Source organism: Rhinoderma darwinii, chromosome 12, assembly GCF_050947455.1.
Source record: "Rhinoderma darwinii isolate aRhiDar2 chromosome 12, aRhiDar2.hap1, whole genome shotgun sequence".
NCBI lineage: Eukaryota > Metazoa > Chordata > Amphibia > Anura > Rhinodermatidae > Rhinoderma > Rhinoderma darwinii.
In genome coordinates this window covers 79448697-79462531 of record NC_134698.1, presented here as the reverse complement: position 1 = coordinate 79462531, position 13835 = coordinate 79448697, and the positions used below count along the sequence as shown (strand labels likewise).

The following is a 13835-nucleotide window of genomic DNA, read 5'->3' as shown; positions in this document are numbered from 1 at the left end:
CTGGAGTGGGGTGAGTGACGGATGATGGGGGCAGTAGTCTGCAGGGCACGTTTTGTGTTGTGGCTGATGGGCAGCAAGAGACGTGGGATGTTACAGGGGTGACCGTTATCTGGAGGGCACAGGGATATGGTATGGGGGGCACAGGGATATGGTCAGGGGGGCACAGGGATATGGTCAGGGTGGCACAAGGATATGGTCAGGGTGGCACAGGGATATGGTCAGGGTGGCACAGGGATATGGTCAGGGGGGCACAGGGATATGGCCAGGGTGGCACAGGGATATGGCCAGGGTGGCACAGGGATATGGCCAGGGTGGCACAGGGATATGGTCAGGGTGGCACAGGGATATGGTCAGGGTGGCACAGGGATATGGCCAGGGTGGCACAAGGATATGGTCAGGGTGGCACAGGGATATACTCTGACCTCTGCCTGCTGCACTGGGCTGTGGGCATCACTGCAGTAAATTTGGGTAGATGTCCTAGTTGAATGTTTTCCAGGGGGCGAGGATGTCCACACATCGGGGGGGGGGGGTAGTTGGTACATTGTATTATCACCTTAGGAAGGATGTCATGGGAACATTGCAAAAGGGCATCAGAAGTTTTGGACGGGCAGTGCCCAGGATTGTTGTGATTTTGCCCCATGGAGCGAGATGCCAGGATTGTGGTGGCATAACTTGTAGGAATACTGCGCAGCGGCTGTGGATGGTACCTTATAAGAGGGCACAGTGAAATATGGTGAGCATTGGTATTATACCAGGAACGTTACCATACGGGTCAGATGGGGCATATCGGGGTTGTTGACTTTGCATTGCGTAATGGGCACAAGCGCTTGGGTGGCATTGCATTGGGCCATTTATACAGGGTGAATAGTTGAGGGGTAATATAATGGGGGAACTGGGTGGCATGGGCATTGGCATTATACCAGGCCTGGGCATTTTTACAGACATGAGACCATCACTACAGGGGGCAGAGGTGGCGTTACATTAATGTACATGGTTGTGTGTGATCGTATCCTGAGGACGACGTGATGTTTTGGGTTTGGATTGGCTGGCGCTAACATTGTGGGCAGTGCAGGGGGCATAGTAACTGGGTAGCACAGGCACGGCTTGGTATAGACAGTGCTTGGTTGGATGGGCATATTCATGGGGGCATTACACAGGGCACATGGCATGGGATCATTGCAGCAAGGAGTAAGAGTGGCATCATATGGCTGCATTACAAAGGACACAAGTGGCCCTGGCATAACACAAGGTTTGGGCGTGTGACTGTGGGCATAGACTGTAGGGGGCAGAGGTGGCATAACGCTGCAGAGCGTCTGTTGGCATTGCACTGGGATGTTCTGCAGGTGGCATCTCCGGGTACATTCCAGAATAACCCCCAGGACGTCGTCGTGGTCTCCTTACACGTTATTCCGGCCCCCATGAAGTATTACCCCCTGGTGGGGGTCATCAGTGCCAACCTGGGCTGCTCTGCAGTTGGCATAGCTTGGCATCAGTACCGGGTTTATTCATTTGATGACATTAAACTTGCATTAATAACAGCACAACTTCTTATACAACGGTTAATACAGTGGTCTACAACTCCCAGCGGACTGTCAGAGCACACTGGGAGTTGTAGTTTCGCCGCAGACCACTGTGGGGGCACTTATTCCCCATATACCTGTCATATGCGCCAACCAGCGAATCTGGGATACAAATTATTGCAAAAGTCTGTGCCTGGGAAAGCTGGGTGACACCGGTACTGCTCCGGTCAGAGTTGTCATCCAGCTTTCCCAGAGTCCTGCATAATATTGTACCAATCAGAGTGGAGTGATCCCTGCAGAGCTAAAATTCAGGAGTCTGGGACAGTTGGGTGACAGCTGTCATGTTGGTTGTCACCCAGCTTTTCCAGATGACGATAATCGCAGGGCGTGGGGGGGGTGACGGGTAGAACGAGCGGCCGCTGCCAATTAGTGGATCCTGAAATGAAATCATGAAGATTTTAATCCAATTAGAGATGACATCCGGGAGAAGATCTCGTACAATGTGGCAGATCTGCCCGTGCGCTGTCAGCTGTGGTGGAACTACAACTCCCAGCATGCCATGAGCCTGTTGTGAGTTGTAGTTTCGCCGTGTCAGACCATGATGTAAATTGCGGCGGATCCCTCGTCTCGGCCGCCGTCTCTTCTGAGGTTTTCACTTCCCGTTTTTGTGGTTGACTATTGGACAATTGCATCCACGGCAATTCCCTAATAAACGTCTATTATCAGAATCACTTCCTGTATGCGCAGGGTTAATGGATCATGAGCCAGGAAATCCCCAGCATCCTCTCCTGCTGCCTGTATCATAAAACAGCAGGCACTGGCTGAGGGACTGTTACAATGTGTTCATGTTACAGTCCCATGGATTTAAAGGAGCAGTGCCGACTTCACTGGCAGATATACAGATCTCATAATGTGGGGATGGGGGGGGGGTTCTGACCCTTCAGACCTGTAATGATCGGGGGTCCTGGCTCCATGACATGTCAGAAGATATTTAAAGGGACAGCGACCCTTTTCTACCGTTTACCTTTTTGATTTCCAATTTTATACCAAAAAATTAAAAGTTTTGCAACTTTCTAACAGACGTCGGGGCAGATTTATTATTGTTATTGTTGCTGCGCCAGAATTCTGGCCTAAACTCGTTTTTTAAATTTTTGGGTGCAAATTTTATTATTGATTTGCGCCAAAAAGAACCGATGTTTGTGCCTGTCCAAAAGTGTCTAGACAGGACGTGGCATAAAATGCACCCACGTGGAAAATTTCGGCACAATAAAATGACGTTAACCAAGACTGTCCCCGACAGCCACGATCCGTTGCGGTCCATTTGAGCGGAAAAAAAACTTTTGCGTGGATGCAATGTCATCCGGATTCACAGATTCGCAAAAAAAAAATTCCCCCAAAAAAATAAGTCACCAGTTTGTGTAAACCCGCGCGCCACTGTGATATTTGCCGCATCTTCTGACTTCCTGTCTGAATCTAACACGTTATTAACTCTGCACCCGTGTTTCAGTACCTTGCTTGCTTTCAGTGGCTGGACACCTATTGCATCCATAGGTTGAATCCCCCCACAGACCTAATACTTCTCACAGCTGAGGGTTTGTTACAGTTGTATCTAGACTAGGCAATCCACTCTGAGCTAAGATTGATACTCCAGGCTGATACAATGTAACAAACTGTCAGGGCAGGAGAAGATTTGAGATGTGTTTTAGCTTATAGAGGATTGTCTAGACTGGATACAATTGTAGCAGAGTCTCAGCATTAGGTCTGTTCCCATTTACAGGCAGCAAGCAGAGATCTTGAAAATGGTCAAGTTGATTGGATTGGTACTGGATGCTGGGATACGGCCGCGCTCTCGGGTAAACGTTTGGTCCGGTAACGCGGAGCCCATCTCTGCACGTCCTGCTGCCGCCCATCCCAGATCTGGAGAACGTCTATAGTCTGGAATGTATGGCCGCTCTGTATACAGATTCCAGGAAGCCGGAGCCTTACATTAGGAATGCTGCAATGAGCTACACTCTGCCTGCGGTATTTAAGGATTTTGGGGGGTTTTGCCCATAAAGTCTTTTTTTCACCACTGCACAGGCGACCGCCGTTACAAAGATCACAGGGGTTGTCACCCAGCTTTCCGCAGACCCTGAATGGTATAAACATCCAGGCTTTCACATTCAGTTCAGTGTGAATGCGGTTCTGGTATTCTAATCATAAACGGAGCTTTCCACCGGCCTTATCAATACCTGTATCGATTTTACATCACTATCACGATGGCGGCCAAGGTTGCGCTTTCTGTTTTCATCCCATAGTCGTATTGGTCAGTTTGGGTCACGTGACTCTTCTAGAATCTCTCCACCAAAGTCGTTGCCAGCGTCCTATTTACTGCAGTGCCGGCATTCTGTTCATGAATCAGGAGGCTCTGGATGGACGGCGCTCTGGGTCCAGGTCGTGGTGTTACCGGCTGTGAATTGTAGAATTCTTGGTCTATTTACGTGTCGTATGAATATAAGACGAGTTATTCTGGAACAGAAACCCCCAACGGAGGTGAAATGCCCCCCCCCCCCCCCCACCACCCCCTGCAGCGATGGGTCCCTGATTGCTTTTCCCTCTCTGTATTTTTATTGGTAGAATCAATTGTTTTTTTGGCGGTGCGGACGTTATTTTAATTTTTTTAGCGACTACACAAGTTCCAAGCAGGAAATTTTATTTCCTGTTTATACGACCAAGAATAACTGGACATTGTTGGGCGTTGACGGCGAAAACTTTTATCTGGCGGCGGATGGGAAGGTGTCAAGGACGCGTTCCGGTCAATTTGCAATCCGGTTGTTGGGATTAGTTGTTCTGCAACCTGGGGCTCTCTAGCTGCTGTGCAACTACAACTCCCAGCATGCTCTGTCGGTCATATGCAACCTGAAGTTATCCAGCTGTCTTGAAACTACAACTCCCAGCATGCCCTGACGGCCGTCTGCACCCTGGGCCTCTCCAATGTAATGTCTTTCACGCCTTTGCCTGCTGGAATAGTTGAGGCTTCGCTGGGTGATGGATCTGGCTGACAGATGGGACCCCCATTATAGGATGATTGGAGTTGTAGGAAATGACATTTTCGAGTCTCCAAGGAGGGGGAAAGACCAGACCTGAGCAGAGGCTTCAGAGAGGTGGAGGCTGCGGGATCTGTGTCCTGACCGTCTAGGAAATTGCCTAAAGAGCACTTCCGAATGACAAAATCAAGTCCTATCGTCGTTCTATAACTTTATTAGCCCAATGTAACTTCCCCTCCCTTACAGCTCTGCTGGTGTCAGTCTTCACTGAAGGTCTGGCATTTGGTTCGTGAAGCAGGAAGCTCAGGATGGACACAGTCATAGGTGGCTTTTATATTAAAGAGCATTGTATTTCATAAACCGCTTTTTCTGGTCTGTTACAATGACCGGGATTGTGCCGCTCCGTAACTAGGTAGACTTGCCGTTCAGGGGTCACAGGGAGCTGAGTAACGCCCTCTGTGGGAGCAGTGATGGCAGCCGTGTTGTCAGCTGGTGACTAGATATGAGGGGACAGTAGATGTAAGACTTTGAATCGTCTAGGCTTTTCTAAGGGACGACAGATCTGCGTTTGATATGAGTGGGGGGGGGGGGGGGTTCACTGTATCAATAGATTTGCCGTTCAGGAGCTTGGGAGAGTTGGATGATGGACACATATGAGAGCTGTGATGGCGGCCATAGTGCTTGTCACCCAGCTTTCCTAGAAACCAGTAGGACTGAGATCCCATCCGGCCGGTCCATTCTGCATAATTAATCTAATAACGGGAGAGGATCGTTAATATATAATGAAGCCTTATAATGTACAGGACGTCACATGACCATTTCCTGTGCAGCCGACCTCCAGGCTCCACCCTGGTCATTTGTGACTGTCGTCGGGAAGGTCACCGCTCCTTAAAGGGGAAGTGCACAACTGATGCCTCCCTAAGGCCAGATTCACACAAACGAGTTCAAGCGCGGACGTGAAAAACTGTAGTTTTTCACGTCCGAGTTGCACCCGTGCGGGTCCCGTTTTCACGGATCCCCATAGACTTGAGTATATCGCGGGATCCGTGAAAACGGAAGAAAATAGGATGAGTTCGGACCCTTCACACGTTCTGATAAAACAGTGTGAACAGCCCCATTGAAATACATGCGTCAGTGTGACAGACGTTTCTTTAATGGATGTATACGGCGGTCGTCTGAATTCGGTCTTGCAGAAATCTAGTGTGTCCCCCCCCCTATTCTATTCGCTGGATTCTGTATGAAATTGGGGGCATGTGGACGTACAGCGAGACCCCCACGTGCCATATTATGGTGTCTGACAACTTGGAGCTTATAGTGAACTGTAATACAACTGTGTAGAATAGGAGCTACAGATCTGTAAATAGCAACATGCTGACAGTTTCCATTACAGTAAAGGTAAACTAAAAATAAGTACTGACCGTATGCGGAGATTCTGAATTATTAAGGCTGAATGCACATGAACCGTATTACGTGCGGTTTTGTTGCGCAGATTTGCGTGCGGCAAAACCGCAGCGTAATACGGTACCAGCATAGGCAATTACATTCCAGGCAATCCTATCCACGCTGCGGTATTTTTCGGAACGTAAATTGACCTGCGGTGCGAATTTTCTAAACCGCGGCATGTCCATTTATCCCACGATTCGACTTGTGAATTCTATCTCCCTAGTTCTGGGGAAATACGCAGCAAAACCCGCAACATGAAAATGCTGCACCAAAAAATGCATCAAAAGACGCACCTTCTGGTGCGCTTTTTGCTGTGCATTTCTTACGGTTTCCTTCGCTTATTTTCCGCAGCAAAATACACGTGTGCGTTCAGCCTAAAAGGGGTTGTACTGGGTTAGTAAAAGACGGCTGCTTTCTTTCAGAAACAGTGCCACACCGGTCAACACAGGTTGTAGGCGGTATTGCAGCTCCACGCCATTGACGTTACTGAGGCTGAGCTTCAATACCAGACGCAACCTGTGGACAGGTGTGGTGCTATTTTTTTAAGAAAGCAGCCATGTTTTTCTAATCCTGGTCATCCCCTTTAATTCTTCATCCCTTCCACGATGGTCTGCGTGCGCCCGTTTTGCAGCAGGCGCGGTTTCTGTCACTTTCCGTTTTATCACTGTAAATCTTACACTTTACAGCGCGGTTATAGAAAGGTCGATGACTAGACGCGCGCAGGGTCGTAGAATGCACGTATATCCACGTACCACGCTCCATAAAATGGCGCACATAACCAGCAATCGTAAACTACAACCTTTTCATAGACTTTGCAACAAAAGTTCCTATGATAACACTGCAGGGAAGTGTTTGCGCCACCAGGTGGTATCGGCCGATTTGTAATACAGCCAATGGAGCAGCCCCTATGGTTCCAAACTTGTATTTAACTTGGTATCGTTAATGTCAGTAAAGTTTTGTTTAATGTAAAAAAAATCTCTCCCGGAGCGCCATAAAATGCTGATTTGTTGCCGGTGGACATGGCTGACATCTGGCGTGACGCCGCGGATTATGAGCAGTCAGAGCTGCCGGCCGGATGTCCCAGCAGAGACGTTTCTCCATGTAAATATTTAATGCCCCTCCTGGTCAAAATTGTATATATATATTTTTTTTTTAACCCTTTGCCGGCCTGTGAGGGGTTAACTGTCGCTTCCCGGGAAGTAGGTAGAACAGGAAAAGGAAACAATCACTTCAGCAGCTGACGACCTCTCACCTCCATTGTTAAACAGGCCACGGAGGCCACGTCTGCAGCGCCTGCATGTGGAGGGGGGGAGGCCGGCGCTTTATCTCAGCGGGGGGGGGGGGGCTCGGAAATGCAAAATTTATTACTGTTTTACTACTTTTTTTTTTTTTTTGTTTACTTTTTAATGTTTTGAATTCTATACAAAAAGTAACTTACAAAATGTAAATAGTTTTTATATTTTGTAACATTTTTTCGTTTTTTTATTTTTGTAATCGTGCGTTTATTATAGTAAAATCCCTCAATCCGGCTTTACTGGGATCTGACAGATCCCGGATTATCAGACAGTCATAGAAATTTAGCAGAATTGACGGACCTTTCTGAACGGTCAGCTGACGGATTACAGGAATTTTACGACGTATGTGATTAAATCTTAACGTGCGACTTTAAATGCAAATATGTTTATTAATCAGCATTTCCGCCCGTCGCTGCCCCTCCGTTTCCTTCTATTCGCCAAGTTCAGTTCACTAGATATTGAAATTAGCACCGTAATGGCCTCAATGGGCTTTGCCACCCAACTTTCCACAGACCCTGAATGGCATATAAATAAATACTGCAATGTATAGTTAAATCTGCCCCTTCTTCCTGTTGTCGGTCTTCACTGTAGTACTGGCATTAGATTCGTAAAGCATCAGTAGTTTTTTGTTCTCTGATCGTTGTGGGGTTTGGGGTTCTGCTTTTTCTGGTTATTTTGCTGATAAAAAAAAAGAAAAGTATTTACTAAAATGCAACATCTAATTGCCAAAGAGGTTTTGCTCCCAACCCCTGTCCACGTGTTCTATTACAGCATATGGATGTCTGTGGAGCAGCCGTTAGCAAGCTGCTGTTGACAGATCTATTAGGGTACCCCCTGCAACCCGGCTCCATGCAGGAATTTAATAATCGTATGGTTCGGAAGCTTTTTGATGACCATCAGATACTCGTTGGTTAATGAACCGTCCTGTCTCGGTTTTTCACGCAATCCATAATAAGATCTATTGGCAATAACCAGCATGCTTGCTGACGGGTTCCAGATATCAACTGATAAGTAACGATCAGAGAGCAGAAGAAAACACAGTAAAAAGTTATAAAATACGTCCTGAGGATTTATTAGAGGTGATGGATTTTACATCGGACGCTGTGGAGCTGCGCTATATTGCGTTCTCCCGTTTCCCGTTAATTGGATGCACTTAGTATTTTTTTTTGTTTTTTTTCCATCTTTACCAGTTAGTAGCAGCAGCGCCGGAGTCATTACTCAGGAGGCCGGGGATTCCGACACTCATCATCTTTCCATCATTGACTGTGGAAGGCGCAGGGGCCCTCCGTGTGGAAAGTGGATGCCTTAAGTGACCCTGGGGGGGGGGGGGGTGGACTCCAAGTAACGTTACAGCCGCAGATCCTTAATGCAGTTGTGCTGGAGGCTTCTATATCTAGACGTGTTCCCTGTGCTGCAATGTCAGGATGCTCCTTATATCACCAGGGGGCGCCATTACTTTTTCCCAGGTATAATGAGCTGCATGGGACCATTATGTGGCGGGCGGCTTCTCTCGGAGGCGGCTCACCGTGGCACCGCCGCGTGCAGGGATTTTGTATTTCATCTAGAGGGGATGTCAGATCCAGATGAGGAAGTTCCTGACCTGCAGATCTAGTCAGGAAGAGGAGAGGAAGCGAGGACCTCCGAAACACAACGTGCAGCTGCAGCCCGGGGAGCAAACAGGATACCGACATGTGTTACTAGGAAGTGGCCATATATCCCTCTCCATGAGATGCACCCGACTGTAATCATGTGCAGGGGGCTTATAATGTACGGAGGGGTCTCGCAGGGTCACTCGTCTCTAGGGACACCGGGGACTAACTATTTTTAGTTTCTCCTTTAGTTGGGGGGGGTCCCTAAATTTCTGCTGGAGCTGAGAGCCACTGCACAGAACATCTCCCTCTTCGCCAGGTTCCTCTGATTGTATGGAATCCCAACTGAGGCCCCCTGCAACCTCGTCTTATGGAAGGGGCCCCACCCTGGAGCTGAAACGGGACAATAAGGCCCGTCATAAGTGTAAAATTGACGAGTTGCTGCCAGCTGGGACCCCCACCAGTCTTGATTATGACCTGTTATGTGGAAACTGGGGCTGGAGTATTGTGATTCTAGAGATGAGTGGGGGTCCCAGCTACCAAACCCCCAACAATATCGCACCTATGATATTTTGTCTGATTGTCTTATTAGTATTTTCTTCTTTATCCTTCCTTCCAAAAGCGCTGTTCATCCTGAGCTTCCTGATTCATGAATAGAATGGCAGGCTTCAGTAAAGACTGACACACAGGCACAGCGAGGGGAAACTCTGCATAACTTTATGTTTTAAACTCTAACAATATTGTTTCATTACACAATTGGAAATGCGTGAAAATTTGCATTAATTGGAGACAATTTCTCATGGGGAAAATCCTATCAATTATTGCAGATGTCCTGCGGTGTATGGCCCTTTAACAACCAGTGTCGCTAAAGGGCCATACACTGGCTAAGGTCGGCTTTCTTGGCGGTTAAGGAGTTCAAAAAGTCGCAGCACCAAAGTTGCTTTGTGCGTCTCTCGTTTGTATGTCGCCCCGTGTTCCCCAATAGCTGCCGGAAAATGTCAGGTATTCCTCCTAGGATCTTGATACAAATAATTGGAGTTGTTGGTATTGGGGGAGGGGAGGTGCGCGCGGTTTGCGGTCCACGTTCTTCAGATTGGAGGATTTATTTTTCCCGTCGTCATATTTTTGTGGTGTCTCATGTCTCGTCCTGTAGTATACAGCGCCGCGGCGTGTTGTTGTTGCGAGGGCGGCCGCGTCTCCTGTTACCTGCGCAGAGATTTGGTAAACTCCTCTGTCATGTAGAATAAAAGCTCGCCACGCTCATTGTCGCCCTTCTATACCGCGGCTGGGTGTGTTCCCAAGACTTGTCACATATTGACATTTAAAGAGCAGACTGACCGGCCGGTACAGGCACGCCCGGACTGCGAGGAAGCTTAGATATGAAATCGTCACGACTTGAGCAGAAGTGCTGCTTTTTCTTTTTCGTTTCCTGCACCTGTCGTCCCAAAATCCGAAAGTTTTTTTTTAATCCTAGTACAATGGAGAGTTCTGCATAAGATATATGCTTCCTGTCAGTGAATGGAAATGGTCCTATTAAGACCCCATTCACACAACCGTAGTTTTCATCCGTAATTACGAATGATATTGCGGACATTCATTTCTATAGGCCACGGACGCCTTCCCATATATTTACGAATGTGTCTAAGGTTGCACAATGCATCGAAATATCGATACTATTTAGATTCTGTGCGCCCTGAAACGTTTCAATACCGTTCATTCAAGTATTTCGATATTAAGCTGTGCGGCCGCAGTGTTGTAACACATGAATTTTAGTCAGAGCGGGACTGCGTCTGTCAAATACAGCCATTGCCCCGCTCCTGAGAAGTGTGTGCGTGTTCAGCTTGATGTGATGCGACCGGCGCCGCACTAATGAGCGGCGCCACTGAAGACCGTGCGCGCGCACTTGTCAGGAGCGGGGCAATAGCTGTGTTACACAGCCGCAGCCCCGCTGTAACAGCGGAGATCAGAGAAACCTCTAGTCTCCGCCACTATTCCCTTGAATGCTCCGATCAAAGCGGACTGCAGCATTCAGGGGAAAATCAGAAGGTGAATCCCTCTGACACGATCAAGGGACATACCATATATGGGCAGACAGCCCAGGGTCCATTAAAAGACCCCAGGGCTGTCTGACCATATTTCCTGTTAGGGCATACTTGGGTAACCGCTGCCTGTGTACTATCAGTATATAGATATATGCCTGTGTACTATCAGTATATAGATATATGCCTGTGTGCTATCAGTATATAGATATATGCCTGTGTACTATCAGTATATAGATATATGTCTGTGTACTATCAGTATATAGATATATGCCTGTGTACTATCAGTGTATAGATATATGCCTGTGTGCTATCAGTATATAGATATATGCCTGTGTGCTATCAGTATATAGATATATGCCTGTGTGCTATCAGTATATAGATGTATGCCTGTGTACTATCAGTATATAGATATATGCCTGTGTGCTATCAGTATATAGATGTATGCCTGTGTACTATCAGTATATAGATGTATGCCTGTGTACTATCAGTATATAGATATATGCCTGTGTACTATCAGTATATAGATATATGCCTGTGTACTATCAGTATATAGATATATGCCTGTGTGCTATCAGTATATAGATGTATGCCTGTGTACTATCAGTATATAGATATATGCCTGTGTACTATCAGTATATAGATATATGCCTGTGTACTATCAGTATATAGATATATGCCTGTGTGCTATCAGTATATAGATATATGCCTGTGTGCTATCAGTATATAGATGTATGCCTGTGTACTATCAGTATATAGATATATGCCTGTGTGCTATCAGTATATAGATGTATGCCTGCGTACTATCAGTATATAGATATATGCCTGTGTACTATCAGTATATAGATATATGCCTGTGTACTATCAGTATATAGATATATGCCTGTGTGCTATCAGTATATAGATGTATGCCTGCGTACTATCAGTATATAGATATATGCCTGTGTACTATCAGTATATAGATATATGCCTGTGTGCTATCAGTATATAGATGTATGCCTGTGTACTATCAGTATATAGATATATGCCTGTGTGCTATCAGTATATAGATGTATGCCTGCGTACTATCAGTATATAGATATATGCCTGTGTACTATCAGTATATAGATATATGCCTGTGTACTATCAGTATATAGATATATGCCTGTGTAACATCCGTATATAGAAATATACACACATTCTGTATCGTTGCGACCGTAATAACGTGTACAACTAATTTATGATGTGTAATTTATTAATGTGAGGCACGAGGTTCATGTACCCCACACATTAACCCAATGTTGTCCATTATGACCGTGAGGAACATGATGGGGTTAATTACTATTAATATGAGGCACGTGGAGGTTCAAACTTCATCGCACCTCGCGCCTCACATCCGGAAATGGAAGAACTTTTTTTTTTTTTTTTTTTTATTATTATTGCCAAAGTATCGTTTTGGTCTGGAGAATCTCAATACTACACAAAGTATCGGTACCGAAGTCCAAATTCTGGTATCGTGACCACCCTAGTGTCTGTCGTAGAAGTGATTCGCAAAATATACAACATGTCCTATTCTTGTCCACAATTGCGGCACGGACTCTCCAATAGACTTCTATTAGCACTTCAGCGGACGTCTATCCGTGTTTGCGGACCCCCTCACGGTCGTGTTCATCAGGCCTTGGGTTGAATACTCGTCTTGACCTCCTACTGTTCACAGCTGAAGGTCTGCTACAATTTTATATCCAGTGTAGACCATCTTCTGTGAGCGGCACAAGTCTCTCCTGTCCTGATGGTTTATTACAATGTATCAGTGCGAGTGATGTCTGGAGTCCGGGCTGTTCACGGAGAGGATTGTCTAGACTGGATACAATGGTAACAAACTTAAAGCTTGGGGGTATTAGGTCTGTACAGGTCTTCATCCTCGGGATTTAAACAAGAATGATTCCATTAACTAACCGCAAACAGAGATCTTGAAAATGATGAGAAATTGAAAGTTGCATAGCTTTTATTATACGACTCCTTTAAGACAATCCGTAGTCATTGTCTCGTGACTCACTGACGTCTTTCCATAATTTTTGCATTTAGTTGTCTCTGCAGTGTAGTCGCGTGGACGGCAGCAGTCACGTGTATAGAGTATAGAAGTTTTGTCTCTGTACAATTGATTGTGGTTTATTGTTCTCTGTTATCAGCCATTTCAACTTAAGAAAGACTGACTAGGGTTGTTCTGACAGTGTGGAAACCTCCGTGCCCCCCTTATATCACATCTCCATTGCCGAGACCCTCCAGAGACATTACGTCATACGTGTGACTGATATCAGCCGCTCCTCTTATAACACTCCAGTACTATTATATCCTCCAGACATTACATCATATGTGACTGATATCAGCCGCTCCTCTTATAACACTCCAGTACTATTATATCCTCCAGAGACATTACATCATATGTGACTGATATCAGCCGCTCCTCTTATAACACTCCAGCACTATTATATCCTCCAGAGACATTACATCATATGTGTGACTGATATCAGCCGCTCCTCTTATAACACTCCAGTACTATTATATCCTCCAGAGACATTACATCATATGTGACTGATATCAGCCGCTCCTCTTATAACACTCCAGTACTATTATATCCTCCAGAGACATTACATCATATGTGTGAGTGATATCAGCCGCTCCTCTTATAACACTCCAGTACTATTATATCCTCCAGAGACATTACATCATATGTGACTGATATCAGCCGCTCCTCTTATATCACTCCAGTACTATTATATCCTCCAGAGACATTACATCATATGTGTGACTGATATCAGCCGCTCCTCTTATATCACTCCAGTACTATTATATCCTCCAGAGACATTACATCATATGTGTGACTGATATCAGCCGCTGCTCTTATATCACTCCAGTACTATTATATCCTCCAGAGACATTACAT

At 46.1% G+C, this 13835-nt stretch overlaps 1 protein-coding gene across 2 annotated transcripts in view; it reads left to right on the top strand.

Annotated features, from left to right (window-relative positions):
• CDC42BPB (CDC42 binding protein kinase beta) overlaps positions 1 to 13835 on the top strand; it is a 63635-nt gene that overhangs the window by 481 nt on the left and 49319 nt on the right. For both annotated transcript variants that reach the window (XM_075844263.1, XM_075844264.1), the window contains exon 1: positions 1 to 10. This exon is cut by the window's left edge. In XM_075844263.1, coding sequence (XP_075700378.1) covers positions 1 to 10 — 10 coding nt within the window. The remainder of the gene's footprint in view (positions 11 to 13835) is intronic.